This window comes from Monodon monoceros, unplaced genomic scaffold, assembly GCF_005190385.1.
Source record: "Monodon monoceros isolate NGI ecotype Baffin Bay Population unplaced genomic scaffold, NGI_Narwhal_1 Super_Scaffold_15, whole genome shotgun sequence".
NCBI classification, from domain to species: Eukaryota; Metazoa; Chordata; class Mammalia; order Artiodactyla; family Monodontidae; genus Monodon; species Monodon monoceros.
This window is the reverse complement of record NW_021703771.1, coordinates 58677438-58694278: the sequence shown is the minus strand read 5'-3', so window position 1 is coordinate 58694278 and position 16841 is coordinate 58677438. Positions and strand designations below refer to the sequence as shown.

At 39.9% G+C, this 16841-nt stretch overlaps 1 protein-coding gene across 5 annotated transcripts in view; it reads left to right on the top strand.

The window, feature by feature from the left end:
• Window positions 1-1025: 1025 nt before the first annotated feature.
• The window catches only part of STX7 (syntaxin 7), a 51799-nt gene continuing 35983 nt past the window's right edge, over window positions 1026-16841 (top strand). For 2 of the 5 annotated variants that reach the window (XM_029223400.1, XM_029223399.1), the window contains exon 1: window positions 3382-6319. In XM_029223400.1, coding sequence (XP_029079233.1) covers window positions 6235-6319 — 85 coding nt within the window. In that variant the 5' untranslated portion in view covers window positions 3382-6234. Of the gene's footprint in view, window positions 1125-3381; window positions 6320-16841 lie in introns of those variants that run through there. The other 3 variants (XM_029223398.1, XM_029223396.1, XM_029223397.1) reach the window with 3 other exon arrangements.

Here is a 16841-nt window from a genome sequence, read left to right as displayed (position 1 = left end):
CTCTAGCTGAATCATGCTGCCCCTTTCGATGGGGTGTGTGTCTTCTGTTTGGCCAGCCTGCCCATCTCTCTCTTGCCCCCTCTTCACAGACGCAGAGTATAAGTTGTTGCTTATTACCACACTTATACCACAGTTTTCTTCTGGAAAAAATGAGAAACAGAAAAATTTTCTTGTTCCCATTTCTCTCTTAAAAGTAGAAAAATGAAAAATAAACGGAGAGCCTCTTATGTTTCTTATCGTTGGTTGACCTCACTCACTTATGCACATATGTATGTATAATTCCAAACAAACTAGAATTTGCTCATGTGGTACCAATTCAAAATATTCTGGCTTTAGTTTTTTTTCCCACCTTAGTCCACCTGGACTTTTGATGTCCTGATGATCCTTTCAGAAAATATTATTGCCTTAATACAGACAAAGGCCTAATTAATTAATTTGGTATTTCTCTCACCTGAAGCAACTGATGTTTTTATCTAACAATTACTTTATGTTTGAATATTTATCATGAGAACATTCTCTGCTCTTTTCAAATCCTGTTGAAACTACTTCCTGCCCTTCAAGGATGCTTCATATGACTTGAGTGTGCTACGAAAACTTGGTTACTAAGTGGGCACACGGAAATGACTCCACTCATTGTTCCTGCTAGAACTGCGTGTTTGCGTTCACATTTTTTAATGGACTTGCGAATATGTTCTACTGAGGTTAAGGGTTAGGAAACAAGACAGGCGTGAGTTGATGGGGTGGACTGAAGACACGAGTCTAGGGAGGCCGGCATCACCTGATAAAGAAAACAGCTGCTCTCCATTCCCTCCTCTTGTTTTTTACACGCAGGATAAGGCGTTCACCATCTACACGTCGGGCCTCAAAGAACACCTCCCTTGCAGTTTTGCTGGAACCCCTATTCCTTAGCTTAGAACCAGAGGGGGCGGGGAAGGGCCGCTGTCACTCAACCCCGCTGGCCAATAAGAGGAGGGCTATCCCCGCCTCCTTCCCAGGGAGGGATTGAGAGCATGCGCAGTGGGCGTTCCAGCGCCTCCACCCATCAGCTGAGGCTTGTTGCTGGCGGCTCTGGGGCCCTTGGGTGGCCGGGGCCAAAGAAGGAGAAGGAAGCCGAGGAGGTCGGGGTAAGAGGAGTCTATGGAGGGGGTGTCCCTGGCTGGGCGCCCCGAAAGCGCGTGTCCCCGTGGATGCCGCGCCACCTTGTTTGTGCGCGTTGTCAGGTGGCCGCCGCCCTGTGCTTCGCGGCAGGCTTTCGGCAGTCGGAGGGCCGGCGCTGCTCCAGCGCCGGGAGCGCGCTCCTCCCCACGCCCCCCGGGCCGGCGAGGGTGCGCGGTGCGGTCCGGCTGGTGCCGCCGGCCTAGTCAGCCCGGCCCGCCCTGCGCCGGCTGCGCCGCAGCCTCGCCGCCTCCCCCGGCCGCCCCGGCCGCTCTCGCTCAGGCGCACCGGCGGGCTGAGCGCCCCGGGGCGGGGCTGGAGCCCGAGCCGCTCCGGCCCAGCTCAGGAGAACAGCTTCTGCCTCAGGCTGGACACGAATTGACCTCTTCCTCTTTTTAAGGCCCGGATTTAGAAAACACGCTTTAAAGTTCTTCTCCCGAATATAGAAGAACTGAAGATATATATTTCTATAGTAGAGGAACCGTGTACGTTTATTCGGAGGCTCATCGTAGTTGGTTTTCTATTTGGCCTGGAGACTGACACACTACCTTTCTTTGATCTTTTCAGTACCTGTCCTTAGTTGGTTTGCATTAAGCCCTTTACAGCTACATAAAATATTCCAAGATGCCTCTCCACCCCACCTCAGCCCACCCCTCTTGTTTTTTAGGTTGTTACTTTCTTTAAATTCAGACAAAAAGAAAACAAAAATGCCTTTCCCGTCAAATGCTATATATTTTTTTACTCTCAAGTTTCTTACATTTGCTTGGTTCTTATAGACATACATTAATTTTTGTTTAATTCAGATCAACATATTCTGACCATAATTATATATAATTTAAAGCTTGCTCGGATCTGGAAGAAAAGGAAATGATTATGAAATGCTGTGCTGTTTAGTAATATTGGAGGTGGACGTTTCTTCGGGAGTTGGCCTGATCATCCTCCCAGGGCAGAGACTGATAGCAGTGTTCAGCTGTGTCTTGTGATGTGGACACGCCTCTGCTTTGCAGGCCACTTTGAGAAGGTTGTCTCAGACTTGTGACTAGTTAAGAATTATGCTCTAGTTTCAGAGTTAATATGATACCATGTGAACTCATTAACATATACATTTTTCTTCAGATATTTTACTTTTGCTCCCGATCTCAAAGTCAATCTTAATTTTGGTTATGATCTCAAACTTTAGCCAGGTGCTGCTGGGTGAAAAATTGTATAAAACACCTGCAGTAAGTCTGAATAAGATTTGCCATAATTCTGTTTAATTTGAAAGTTTAGTGTGTGTGAAAGAGTGAAAAATAATTCTCGGTATTGTGGACTAAACCCAAATAGTATAATAGTTTAATGGATGGAGGAGCTGAGCTAATGAATGCAGTTAATGTAGCTTATGTAGAGAATGCTCATGTCTGTTAGCAGAGTGATCACCCTCACATTCGTGGAACATCTTCTATGTCCCTGGCACTGTGGATTCTACAAGAAGATAGCCTTAGATTAATCTCCAAAGTATATAAACAGCTTATGAAGCTCAATATTAAAAAAACAACCCAATCAAAAAATGGGCAGAAGACCTAAATAGACATCTCTCCAAAGAAGACATACAGATGGCCAAGAGGCACATGAAAAGCTGCTCAACATCACTGTTCATTAGAGAAATGTAAATCAAAACTAAAATGAGGTATCACCTCACGCTGGTTAGAAGGGGCATCGTGAGAAAATCTACAAACAACAAATGCTGAAGAGGGTGTGGAGAAAAGGGAACCCTCTTGCACTGTTGGTGGGAATGTAAATTGATACAGTCACTATGGAGAACAGTATAGAGGTTCCTTAAAAAACTAAAAATAGAATTATCATATGACCCAGCAATCCCACTACTGGGCATATATCCAGAGAAAACCATAATTCAAAAGACACATGCACCCCAGTGTTCACTGTAGCACTATTTACAATAGTCATGTCATGGAAGCAACCTAAATGCCCATCGACAGACGAATGGATAAAGCAGATGTGGTGCATATAAACAATAGAATATTACTCAGCCATAAAAAGGAACAAAATTGGGATATTTGTAGAGACGTGGATGGACCTAGAGACTGTCATACAGAGTGAAGTAAGTCAGAAAGAGATAAACATATCGTATATTAACACATATATGTGGAATCTAGAAAAATGGTACAGATGAACTGGTTTGCAGTGCAGAAATAGAGACACCGATGTAGAGAACAAATGTATGGACACCAAGGGGGAAAGCAGGGGTGGTGATGGTGGTGGTGGGATGAATTGGGAGATTGGGATTGACATATATACACTAATATGTATAAAATAGATTACTAATAAGAACCTGCTGTATAAAAAAAAAGATAAAATCCAAAAATAAAAAGATAGCCTTGTCTCTCTCATGTTTATGTTCCAGAGGTAGGGATAGATAATAAATGATATACTAACTAGATTATTTTAAATGGTGATTAGTACTATGATGCAGTAGGTTAGATCAGCAGAGTGACAGAGTGGTGACTTCTCACTTCAAATCAAAGTGAATATGAAATGCTTCTCTAGCACGTGATGAGACTTTGCTGGGGAAGCGGAGCAGGTCACATGGAGATCATGGGAAGCGCCCTGCAGGGAGAGGAAATGGCACCAAGCAGTAGTCCAAGGCAGCGATAAGCCTAGGACATCCTGGATCTGAAAGAAGACCCTGGAGTTCACTGTCTTAGAAATGGTAATATTTACCCTCAGACTGGGTGTGTGTTCTTAGGAAATAGGTACATTTATTCATTCTACAAATATTTATTAAGCACATATAGTATATCCAGATGCTGAGAGTAGAGCAATCCACAAAATAGACCAAAAAAAGAAAAATCAAAACTGAAAACAAAAAACCTGCCCTTCTGGGAACTTATTTTGGAGCACAGGGTGGAGGGAAGTCCTGAGCTTTATGCTGGTGCTCACCATTAAGAAAGTGAAACTGACCATTTCTGTTGCTTTATCCACACAGGATTTATAGAGCATGAGATTTATGTTAATGGAAATCTTAAGGATTCTACACTGTCCAGTAGTAACTAGGGGTAATGTTTGACACTCAAGATTTCTTTTTAAAATTCCCTTTGTTCTTTTATCTGTGCTCTTTAGAAACAGTCTTGAGAAGATTCTCAGTATGAGTATTGCACCTTGATCCCCTCTTCCCGTCTTTCTCTTTATAGTGTTTATATATCCTCATAGCAAGCTAATTATTGAGATTTTTGGTGAGCACTGTTCAATAGAACTTTCTGCTGTGATGGAAATGTTCCATACGTGAGCTATCCTAGCCAGTGGCCACACATATGATATCTGAACACTTGATAGTGCAGGTATAGATAATGAGTTACTGTTATTCTGAGCAGTAAAACTAGGAATTCTGAATGGGCTTTCGAAAGTATACAGCAAAAGTACTTTAGTGCATCTTAGCTCTGGGCTAGGTGCTGGAGACTGATGTGGAAAGCAGACATCAGAATAACTTGGTTGATGTAGCCTGTGTGCAAAGATCGTACACTGTTAAGTCAGTTTATAGTTAGCTGTCTATCTGTCTGTTTATATACATATACTTTAAAGTACAGTCAGTTATTTGGATCCTTTATTTCTCATCTCATCATCAGGAGAGCCAACCACTGTTGTCTTTTAGATATCACTGTTAGCAGAATAAGAGAGAAGAGCTGTAAGCTATTCAGCAGTGTTACCTTGATCCATGCATGTAGTTATCCCAAGCCGAATTCCTCATCTTCCTTGTGGGTTTAGCAAAACTTCATACAGGGTCTGCAGAAAGGTGATAAATTTGGTTTTTCTACATTGAGTGGGCTCACCTGTCCTTAATTTTGTTATACAGGGAAGCAACAATATGGTTTTGTGTTTTCAAAACATAGACTCTAAGATTTAGTTTCAAATTTTAGCTCTTTTCTTACATTAAACATGTTGCTTATTCTCATTATGCTTCAGTTTCTTCATTTGAAAAATCATATAATTATTGTTGTACCTACCTCATAAACTTGGTGGAAGAATCAACTAAGAAAATACATGTGAAAGTCCTAAACACAACGCTTAGGAAATAATAAGTTAGCTATAGTTAATCTTGTTGAATTTTTCTTTCTCTTCCATCATTCACAGTTTCTTTTCATTCTTCACTCAGCACTGAGCTGAGGGAATCACCATTGCACCCCTTCTCTAAGGAAATGCCAGCCAGTCCAACAGTGGCAGCTCTTTGGATGAATGAAGCTTAGTTATCTCACCAGCAGGAACTTTCTCAAATTTAGGCCCTTGAGTAAAGGGATGAGGAAAACTGGTAGTTTGTAGCTGATTGGTTGATTCTCTAAAGGGGGGGAAAGGAGACCATAAAAGAAAACAGGAGAAGGTTTAGACCAGACTTGTTTGAGTTTTGAGCGTTGAGGGAAATGCTACAATACTAAGTGGCAATCAACAGGACTGATTATAGTCCCTCTTTGGGGGAGAGAGCAGGCCTCAGCTAATCGTGTGGTTGTGTGGTCCTGATGCAAGGGATCTGATCTGTTGATGCTAGTCCTGTAGATGCAAGAGTGGGTCTTTACCTTTCTTCTGTATAGAGTGGGAAGGTTCTTGGTCCCTGGATGTGCAGTATCTTATTTGGATCCTGGTAGCAGGCCCAAATGCTAAGTGTCTTCCCCAAAGTAGAGATTTCCTGTTGCCAGTTCCACTGGCAGCTAAAAAGGCAGTTGGCAAGTTCCTCTGGTTTCAAAGGCATATAGACACTAAAGAGAGTTAAGAGTGTGACTCGGAGATGTGGTTGTGAGACTCATTTGTGTGTAGGTGTATTTGTGTATGTAGATGTAAGAGCACCCCTAAGAGAGTACATAAATAAGAAAGAGGAACACTTCCTCATACAGTGTGTTTGTGTGAGCTAGATTTCAACCCTAGTAGGATCGTCAAATTTGTACTTGTAACCTCCCAGATCGACAATTTGGAAAGTGTAAGCCAGTAACTTTAAAAATGCAATTATGTGACTTTTCTTTTGTTATTTAGGTGACTGCTTAGAAAACTGCACAGCCCACAAACAGCTGATGAAATTAGCGAACAAGCAAATCAACTATGTCTTACACTCCAGGAATTGGTGGTGACCCTGCCCAGCTGGCCCAGCTTATCTCTTCCAACATCCAGAAGATCACACAATGTTGTGAGTTGAGTTTTTAAATTGACTTCATTGTTTGTTTTCAATTCTTCATTGAAACTTGGTGGAGATTCAAAAAAGGACAATTAGTGTTCCTCCAAGAGCAGATTTTAAAAGGCTAGACCTCTTTAGAGTAAAGATAAGGAGTAGTTATATTAGAAGAGGTAACACTTAACTGCATTTTTCTGTAGAGTGTCAGGCACCTGATAAGCATTCATTAATGAAGGAAAGATTTAAAAGGATAGATACTTAGGTTTGCATTAAAACTGTCAGGTTCTAGATGAGATAAATGAGATTTGATGAAATCTCATAGGCTTGGCACTGGGAAGCACTGTCAAGCACTATCAGTACTCCTCAGAATATATATAAGAAATTAAAAAAAAAATCCCTGTAGCAGATTTGAACCTATAGAGTTTTTTAGTTTTTCTTTCTGAATCACAGCTAATCATATACCTAGATTATTCCGGTCATTTTGCGGTCAGTATTTTGGCCCTCTGGGCATGCCTGAACTCTTTCAGAGTGTGTTAATATGTATAGTTTTATTCTTCAGCCTACTTCATTAAGGCTACTCTCTTTACCAGAATGCTAAACACACTGTGGAACATCTGAAATGTTTTCAGATGACCAACTGTGTTTCTTTAATCATTAACTTCCCAACAATTATTACTCTGCCTGAATGACTGAAATGAGATATCAGTGTGTTTTGGAGGCAGAGGGAGTAAAACTAGATTATAGATAGTTCTAAGAAAGTGCTGACCTGCACAGCAGTGTAGGATAACCCTTATCCTGATTTGGGGCAGCTCCTGTTTTCTTTGGCTGTCCTTGGAGGAGCAAGGAGGGGGATAGCATAGAGGTATCACTTTGTCCCCAGTAGGGTCTATAGGATTGGTACGTCAAGGATTGTTCCAGTTTGTCCTGGGGCACCAGCGTTGGCTGGCTCCACCTTGCTCTTCCTGCTTCAGATTGTTTCCATGGTAGCCAAAAGGGCCTCTCCTTTTTGTGGCTCCCTTGCTGCTGATTAGAAATAGTGCTAGTCTGCCTCAGGCTACTTGTGTGAAAATTATAATTTTAATTTGCACATGTGGAAAATCAGGACATTTATCCAAGAAAGGAGGCCAGGAGGTCTTTTTCTGTAGGATAGGGCAGGTATCCTGTGTTGGGGAAGCTAAACGGTGTCGGGAATTCTGGGAAGAAGATGAGGAATGACTGTAGTGCATGGGGATTACAGAAGCCTTGTGCACTTAGTGGTGTGAAAGATACATGGAGATGTATCTTGGAGATGGTGTGTGAGCTTGAACTGGAAGGAAGGAAGCGTTAACTTCAGTCAGGTTACACTCTCTCAGAAAGAGATCAGTTCATGAGACCAGCCAGATGATATGAGGTAGATTGGACCACAGTTGCATATTCATGGCATAGTTGATAGCTAAGTGTGTGACTACATCGTGGTTTGGGGCAGTCTTGGAGTACGTGGGAGGGTGATGATAGGACCCGAAACTCTTGTTTTTAACAGCCTTGTGAAGAGCTGTTAAGGAGACTGGGACTGTTAACTCTGAGAAGGTACAATCACCACCTTCAGATATTTGAAGAACTGTCTTGTCTAAAACACAAGAAATGTACTCTACTTGATCACAGAGGCCTCCACAGATGAACGGAAGCAACAGCTTGAGAAAGGAATAAGGGGTTTTGAATAATCCTAGTTGTTGAGGGATAGAATTGTCTACCTCAGGAGCAGTGCAGTCCCTGTTACTAAGTGAACAGCCTATGGCGATGAGATATTTCTCAGGTCTGTAATTAAGACACTGGAATAATGGTTAAACAAATGACTTTTCATTTTTATGTTAAGTCTTTATTCATTCAGCAAATAATTTATAGAGCACCAACTGTTTGCTAGTCAGTGTTTCAGACCCTGGGAATCGAGCAGTAAACAAGATCCACAAGGTCCTGTTCTCCTGTAGTTTCCAGTGTGAGGAGAAACTGATGGTTTAAACATTTAATGAACAACATAATTCCCTATGAAGAAAAAAAAATGAGAGTGATGTGATGAGAGCAAGTGATGAGGGAGAAGCTGCCTTAGCTTAGGTGGTTCTCTGAATGTGGAAGAGAAGGGGCTGGTAGTGAGAAAATACTGGGAAAGAGCATTTAGATGGAGGCCACAGCTGGTATTTTTAAAAAGCAGTCCAGAGCTTAGGGTGTTCAGAAAATAGGAAAAATCCAGTGTGGCTGAAGCACAGCTCTTGAGGCAAGAGTGGCAGGAGATGAAATCAGAGAGGAGGCCAGTCAGGTCACCTAAAACCTTGGAGGCCATGTGGAGCTTAAATTTCGTTCTAAGAGGCGGGGAAGAGACACAATCAGATCTGCACTTTGTAAAGATTACTTTGGCTGCTGCTTAGAAAACAGACTTTGAAGAAATAGAAGGAGAACACACAGGCCATGGCAGGGCTCTGATGAGAGAGATGTTGGCTTGCACCAGGGTGGTAGCAAGGGAGATGGAGAGAAGTGATGGATGTACTGTGGAGGCACAGACAGCAGGGCTTGCTGATGCACGGGGGTGGGGTGAGAGGGAGAGGGGAGACCAGGATGACTTCATGGTTTTTGCTTTGAGCAACCAAGTGGATGGTGGTGAGTATGTACTAAGATGGGAAGAACTATAGTTCAGGAGATGTGGGGAGAGTTTTGTTTTGGCCAAGTAAATTTTGAGGTGTCTTTTAAACATCTAAGTGGAGGTGTCAAACATCTAGTTTAGGTATATGAATTTGGAGATCAGAGTGTCATCAGAATATAAATGGTATTTAAAACCATAGGTCTAAAATAATCACAAAGGAGTGAGTAGAGTTCAGAGAAGAGTGTTGGAGCATTTTAAAAAATGCAGAAGTCAGGAAAGCAGGGAGAAAACACCATAGTCAGGGAAGGAGTGACCAGTGAGGTAAGAAGAAAATCAGGCTCTACTGGGTTTCCAGAAATTCAAAGAGTGTTTCAAGAATGAGTGAGGCATCATGTGTCTAATGCTGCCAACAGACTGAATGAGATGAAAGCAGAGAATGGGATCTGGCAAACTGGTGTCTTTGAAAGAATAAATCCCTGGATATATGCCAGGGATGCAAAGCTGGTTCAACAACCACAAATCAGGCCATGTGATATACATACACCACATTAACAAACTGAAGGATAAAAATCATATGATCATTTCAGTAGATAGAGAAATGACAAGATTTGACAAGATTTAACAAGATTTGACAAGATTTAACATTCATTTATGATAAAACTTCTCAACCAAATGGGTATAGAGGGAACGTACTTCAACATAATAACAGCCATATGTGACGGGCCTGCAGCTAATATCATATTCAGTGGTGAAAAGCTAAAAGCTTTTCCTCTAAGATCAGGAACAAGATAAGGATGCCCATTATTGCCACTTTCATTCAGAAATATTGGAAGTCCTAGACAGAGCATTTAGGCAAGAAAAATAAATAAAAGGCATCCAAACTGGAAAGGAAGAAGTAAAACTGTCACTGTTTGTAGAGGACATGATATTATATGGAAAACCCTGAAGACTCCATCAAAAAACTGGTGGAACTAATAAACAAATTTAGTAATGTTGCAGGTTACAAAATCAGTACTCAAAATCTGTTGTGTTTCTCTACACTAATAACAAACTATCAGAAAGAGAAATTAAGAAAATCCCATTTATAATTGTATCAGAAAGGAATAAATTTAACCAAGGTTGTATACTGAAAACTATCAGACATTAAGGAAAGAAATTGAAGAAGACACAAATAAATGAAAAGATATTCCATGCTCATGGATCAGAAGAATTAATATTATGTCCATACTACCCACAGCAATTTATAAATTCAGTGCAATCCCTATCAAAATTACAATGGTATTTTTCACAGAATAAACAGTCTTAAAATTTGTATGGAACTGCAAAAGACCCTGAATAGCCAAAGCAATCTTGAAGAAAAAGAACAAAGCTGGAGTCATCACCCTCTCTGATTTTAAACTCTATTACAAAGCTATAGCAATTAAAACAGTATGGTATTGGCATTAAAGACAGACACATAGATCAATGAAACAGAATAGAGAGCCCCGAACTAAACCCATGTATATATCATCAGTTAATTTACAGCAAAGCCAAGAATATACAATAGAAAAAGGATAGTCTCTTCAATAAATCACGTTGGGAAAACTGGACAGCCACATGGAAAAGAATGAAACGGGACCACTCTCTTACACTATACACAAAATTAACTCAAAATGGATTAGACTTGAACATAAGACCTGAAGCCATACAACTCCTAGAAGAAAACATAGGTGGTAAGCTCCTTGACATAGATCTTGGCAATGATTTTTTGAATCTGATAACAAAAGTGAAGGCAACAAAAGCAAAAATAAACAAGTAGGACTACATCAAACTAAAAAGTTTCTGCACAACAAAGGAAACCAAAAAGATAAGAAATAACAGGTTCGGTGAGGATGTGGAGAAAAGGGAACCCTTGTGCACTGTCGTTGGGAATGTAAATTGGTTCAGCCACTATGGAAAACAGTGTTGGAGATTCCTCAAAAAATTAAAAGTAGAATTACCATACAATCCAGTAGTACTCTTCCTGGGTTTTTATCCAAGAAAAACAAAAATACTAGATTGAAAATGTATCTGCACTCCCATGTTCATTACAGCATTATTTACAATAGCCAAGATATGGAAGCTACCTAAGAGTTCATGGATAGACGAATGGATAAAGAAGATGTGGTGGGTGGGTGGGTGGATGGATGGATGGATGGATAGATAGATAGATATGCACAATGGAATGTTATTCAGCCATTAAAAGAAAAAGAATGAAATCTTGCCATTTGCGATAACATGATTAGACCTCAAGGGCATTGTGTTACGTGAAATAAGTCAGAGAAAGGCAAATAACATATAATCTTTCTTATACGTGGAATCTAAAAAAAAACCCCAAACCAGAAAAACTAAGTTCATAGGTATGGAGAACAGATTGGTGGTTGTCAGGGGTAGGGGGTGGGAGAAATGGGTGAAGTGGGGGGGGGTCAAAAGGTAAAAATATATTTTTTTTTAATTAAAAGAAAAAAGATGATTCACAAATTTTGATAATTCAAAAAAAGAAAAAAAAAAGGTGGTTTCCTATCCACGTTCCAAGTGTAGATGGAGAGGAGGCAGAAGGACTGACCTCTTCCATTTAAAGAGACTTCCTAGCATCCTACTCACCTCTGAATATATTATTGACCAGAATTTATTTCTTTTTATTTTTGTTTTTTTTTTTGCGATACGCGGGCTTCTCACTGTTGTGGCCTCTTCCGTTGCGGAGCACAGGCTCCAGACGCGCAGGCTCAGTGGCCATGGCTCACGGGCCCAGCCGCTCCGCGGCGTATAGGATCTTCCCGGACCGGGGCACGAACCCGTGTCCCCTGCATCGGCAGGTGGACTTTCAACCACTGCGCCACCAGGGAAGCCCCTTGACCAGAATTTAGACAGTCACACGGCTACATCCACTACTAGGAAAGCTGAAAGCATCTTTTAGCTGTATTGCAATGTGCTCACTAAAAATGGGGACTGCTCCACTTGAGAGAGAAAGGAGAAATCAGTATTTAGGAGGCAACTAGTAGATTCTACCATGGGAATAGGAAGAGGGTCAAAGAAAAGGTACATTTTTTCCACTACAAAAGAGAGACTCTAGTGAGAGTATACTTGCAAAAGAATTGTCTTTGAAGGTGAGAAGCGATGGGGAATAGACCACTAATGAGTGATTTGCCTTTTATCTACTGTACAGATTTGGTGCAGAGTGTGATGGATAAAGATGGAAAGTGTCTGTCTGAGTGTTTCTAAATAAAATAGGCAAAGGCATCAGATAGAGAATGGGAGGGAAAGTTGTTAGAAGTTTATGGAAAGAAGAGAAGGTGCATTACTTGTAGTTTTGACAGTTGAGAGAATGGATGTACCAGGGAAGCAGAGAAGTAGAGAAGTGTTGTGTGGCAGTTTGATTACTCATTTGAGGTTTGGGTTCATGAATTTAGTGAAACCAGTCATCACGGTGTATATTTTTAATTCTAAGATTCAATGTTTAAATGATGGGAAGTTTAGATTTCGGTAGAGCAAGTTATTGCTAAAAATCTAACCTACCATCCAGTGTGCATTACTGATAAGGGCTATGCAGAAATCACATGGAAGTGAAAGGGAGAAGTGTGAAATTTCAGTTCACTTTTTTCTACATCTGGTAATGCTAATAATACTGGATGTGATTGAATAAGATGGTACTTTGCACCACATTAGGTGCTTCTTTTCACACTGCATTTGCATCTTTTGAATTTGTGTCAGTACAAATTATCTAATTTTACAAAAGAAATCTAAAGAGAAGGTGCTGTAAGTAAGGTAATCCCCTTGGACTTAGAATATGTGCATCTGTTCAACTAAAGCTAAAGTCTTCCTGAGTACTGCAGTGGGAAAAGTTTATTTTCATTTTAGCTTTGATTAAGATCAACAAAATCTTGTAAGATATTGAGTTGTATGGTTTAATTTATACCAAAAATATATTGAGTTGTATGGTTTAATTTATACCAAAAATAGCAATCAAAAGATTTTTGATTCTTGGAGGAACCCAAGAATAACATTTAGTAAGACTGGAATTTTGTGAGTTTTTAAAATAGTATTCTGGCAGTTCTGTTTTGCAAAGAGTAGGATAGATGAAACAAAATGTTTTTAAACTTAAGTGGTTTTGTTTTCCTGTTAAACTACTTTTTGTTAAAAAAATAACCTATAGTCTTATTGATTTGCTTTACTTGTGAAGTATTTAAACCACATTACATTAATGTAATTTATATTAAACAAAATATTTAAATACTATAAATACATAAATGTAAAATATATTAGAAGTAAAATTGTATTAAATAATATCACTTTCTAAGTATAAGTAATAAACAGATGTTATAAATTAGAACTTTATTAGAGATTTCTCTGTGGAGCATTTAAAACGGTTAAGAAACTATTTTTATCTTAGGGGAGAAAGTGTTCTGTTGACTCTGAGTCGGCAAGGTGTCTGTGCTCCATCCTTTGCCCTGGCATTGACAGTATTCTCTGTCACTGGCCCTAACACAGCATTAAATCTTTCTCAACCCAGTGCTCCAGGCAACCATTCCCAATAGACTGGAGTCGACATCTAAATAAAACTGATTGTTATCCAAGGTCTAGAAGATCATAGTGCATCAAAGACATGCTTAGATTTAGTTCTCAAACTTCAGATTTAGTTCTCAAGGTTTTTTTTTTAAAGTACCATTTTCATTAGCAGTATGTGGAAAGGAGATATACACTCATTTACCTTTTTTTTAACATCTTTACTGGAGTATAATTGCTTTAGAACGTTGTGTTGGTTTCTGCTGTATAACAAAGTGAATCAACTTTATGCATACATATATCCCCATATCCCCTTCATTTACCCTTTAATATCTGTCTGTATTTTTTTTTGAGACAGGCTCCTACCTGTGGCATATAGGACAAGGATAAGCAAGCCTCTGTGGGTTGAAAATGCTGAGCCTATTATATGAGGTGAACCAGGGTAGGGTATTTCACAGGGGCCCTTCATCCTGGAACAGACACACACAATACAGAAAAATGGATTTGGGACACACGGAACACACAGAAAGAACTCGTGTTTTTGAAAGAAGCAGATAAATATATTGAAATCCATCACATAATTAAACATTGGGTTTTTTTTTAACTTTAAAAAAAATAGAAGCATATTATATATATTGAGTTGTATACCAATTATTAGTATATAGCTCAGTGAGTTATGTTACAACACCACACGTCAGGAAATAGAATATTACCAGCCCCCTGAAGCCCTTCTCATGCTTAGAGCCCCCTCCATACTCTCCAGATGTAACCAGTGTCCCGACTTCTAATGTCATTGATTAATGTTCCTAGTTTTTAACTTTATCTAATGGAATCAAGAAATAAGTTTTATATTGAAGTTCTTTCTCCCATTAGGTTTGTGCAGTTCATCTGTGTTGTTGCAGGTGGCTGTCAGTCATTTGTTTTCATTACTGTATTCGAGTATACCACATCTAGTTATTCTTTCTGCAGTTGGTGGACATTTGGAGTGTTTCTGTATTTTTGCTTTGTTTGGTTTTGTTTTTTGCTTTTATGGACAATGCTGAACATTTTTGTATGTTCTTTTATTTCATATGTGTGTCTAGGAATTGGGTTGCTGGGTCATAGGATATGTGTATGTTCAGTTGTAGTAGATACAGGTAAACAGTTACCTAAAGTAGTGGTTCCAGATTGTACTCCCACCAGCCACGGTATCAGAGTTTGTGTTGCTCCAAACCCTTGCCAACATTTGGCATTTATAGTCTTAAATTTCAGTGTGTCCCACTGTGATGTATATTGCAATTCCCTGATTAGAATCAGACTTCCAGAATGTAGCTGAGCTAAGAAAATCAATGGGACAATAGGAAAAGTTTCTAATTAGGCAAGCTGTATGTGCGTGCTTGCTCGTTTCCCGAAATCACATCCAACAGCAGTGTGGCCTGAGTAAGTTGTTTTACCTTCCAAGACATGATTTTCTTATATATTTTTTCTGTGGGCCGGATTATGGTCTATACCAACTTTAACAGGCTATAATTTTAACCAAGTTAAAGTTGTAAAAAATCCTGAAAGCTCTTCTGACATATGCAGGATTATTCTCTTTGTTATTAAGAAACCAGTTGCCATATCTGGACCCATCATGCATGCTTTTAAACTCCCGTAATGGAAACAGTTATTCACAAGTTAGCCACAAGTGGAGTTCCACTAAGAGTTACATATCTAAGTATTAGGAGGTGGGAGAGTTGCGGTCACAAGGGATTCTGGAGTGAATCATGTCAGAAGTAACTAAGTTATGAATTGCAGGAAATTGATAGATAGAAATAACCACAGCTGACCATGAAACACAGTCGTTGAGATAAAATTTTCCCATACGTATGTATTATAGTAAATCTTACCAGTGCTAATGAGAACTCTGGCATTTGAGTATTGGTTTAAAGAATAATGTAAAAGAGGGATTCCTTGGTGGTGCAGTGGTTAAGAATCTGCCTGCCAATGCAGGGGACACGGGTTCGAGCCCTGATCTGGGAAGATCCCACGTGCCGCGGAGCAGCTAAGCCCGTGCACCACAACTACTGAGCCTGTGCTCTAGAGCCCACGAGCCACATCTACTGACCCCGCATGCCATAACTACTGAAGCCCGTGTGCCTAGAGCCTGTGCTCCACAGCAAGAGAAGTCACCGCAATGAGAAGCCCGTGCACTGCAACGAAGAGTAGCTTCTGCTCGCAGCAACTAGAGAAAGCCCGTGTGCAGCAGCGAAGACCCAATGCAGCCAAAATAAATAAATAAATAAAATGTATTTTAAAAAAAGAATAAAAAAGGAAGATAGAGAGTGGCTAAAAGCTAGCCTTTGGAAAATGAACCCAGTAGATTCATTGGTAACTTTATAATATACTCAGCGGAATGTGTAAGTGCAGAAGTTTTCTGCTTTTTAGCAGAAATATGCATGATATGTCATATGTGCTTATGTGTGTGTTCCGGAAGATTTGAGAAGTCAGAACTTTTTAGGGGGGCATAAAATGTGTGAACTTAAGCCCATGTTATAAAGGTTAAGAGAAGGTGACTGAAAAAGGTCTGTGTTGAATCTTAATTGTTTTATTTTTTATCGTTTATCTCCTATAGATTAAAGTTGTTGGTCCAACACAGACTTCTTTAGATGTGAAGTAAATATTATTGGTTTCTCTGTGTTGCAATTAGCTTCTCATTCTGTGTGTGTCCTTTTATTGTTTATTAGGCAGGATCAGTGCTTGGCTCTTGTCCCTGTAAGGTCCTTAGGACTTTGAGAAGAAAAATAAAATCTCTACAAAAGCTTGAGCCCTTTTGTTGTTATACTTTTGAGAATGAATGCAGTTCTTTTAACTACAGTCTGGTGAAAGGGACACTAGTTTTGCACCTTAACACATGACTGCAGAAAAGGGAAGCTAGTATCATTGAGTTCTCCTTTTTGGTTGCCAGGGCAAATTTCTTTAAAAAAAGAACTCCAGTCCTGAGAAGTTAATGAATTGACTAGAACTGTGTATTTACCCAGGAATTGGAGGTGTTACCTTTTGTTTCCTGGGGTGGTCTGGTGGACAGGAAGGCAGTTTACAGAGGGAAAGGAGTTGAAAACGTGTTCTTCTCTCTCTCTTTCCCTCCTCTCCTCCCTCCCCTAAAACGCCCTTTGTTATATCTACTTCTGACGTCACACGTCTGAAAATACCTGTTTGAATTTTTTCCCCTTGAGGAGAAAAGCTTCAATAGCTTTCATTTCATTGTTGTGATTCTCTTCATGTCTAAGGTGTTGACATAGAACAGAGCTAGGAGTGGAAATTAATGTCATATCCAAGGGAATTTGAACAGAGAACAACCATCCTTTCTTCTCTCTGGTGATTTTTCCTACATGACTGAACACGAGTGCTGTTTATGACTGAATGTGAGTGAACATTTTCTGTTTG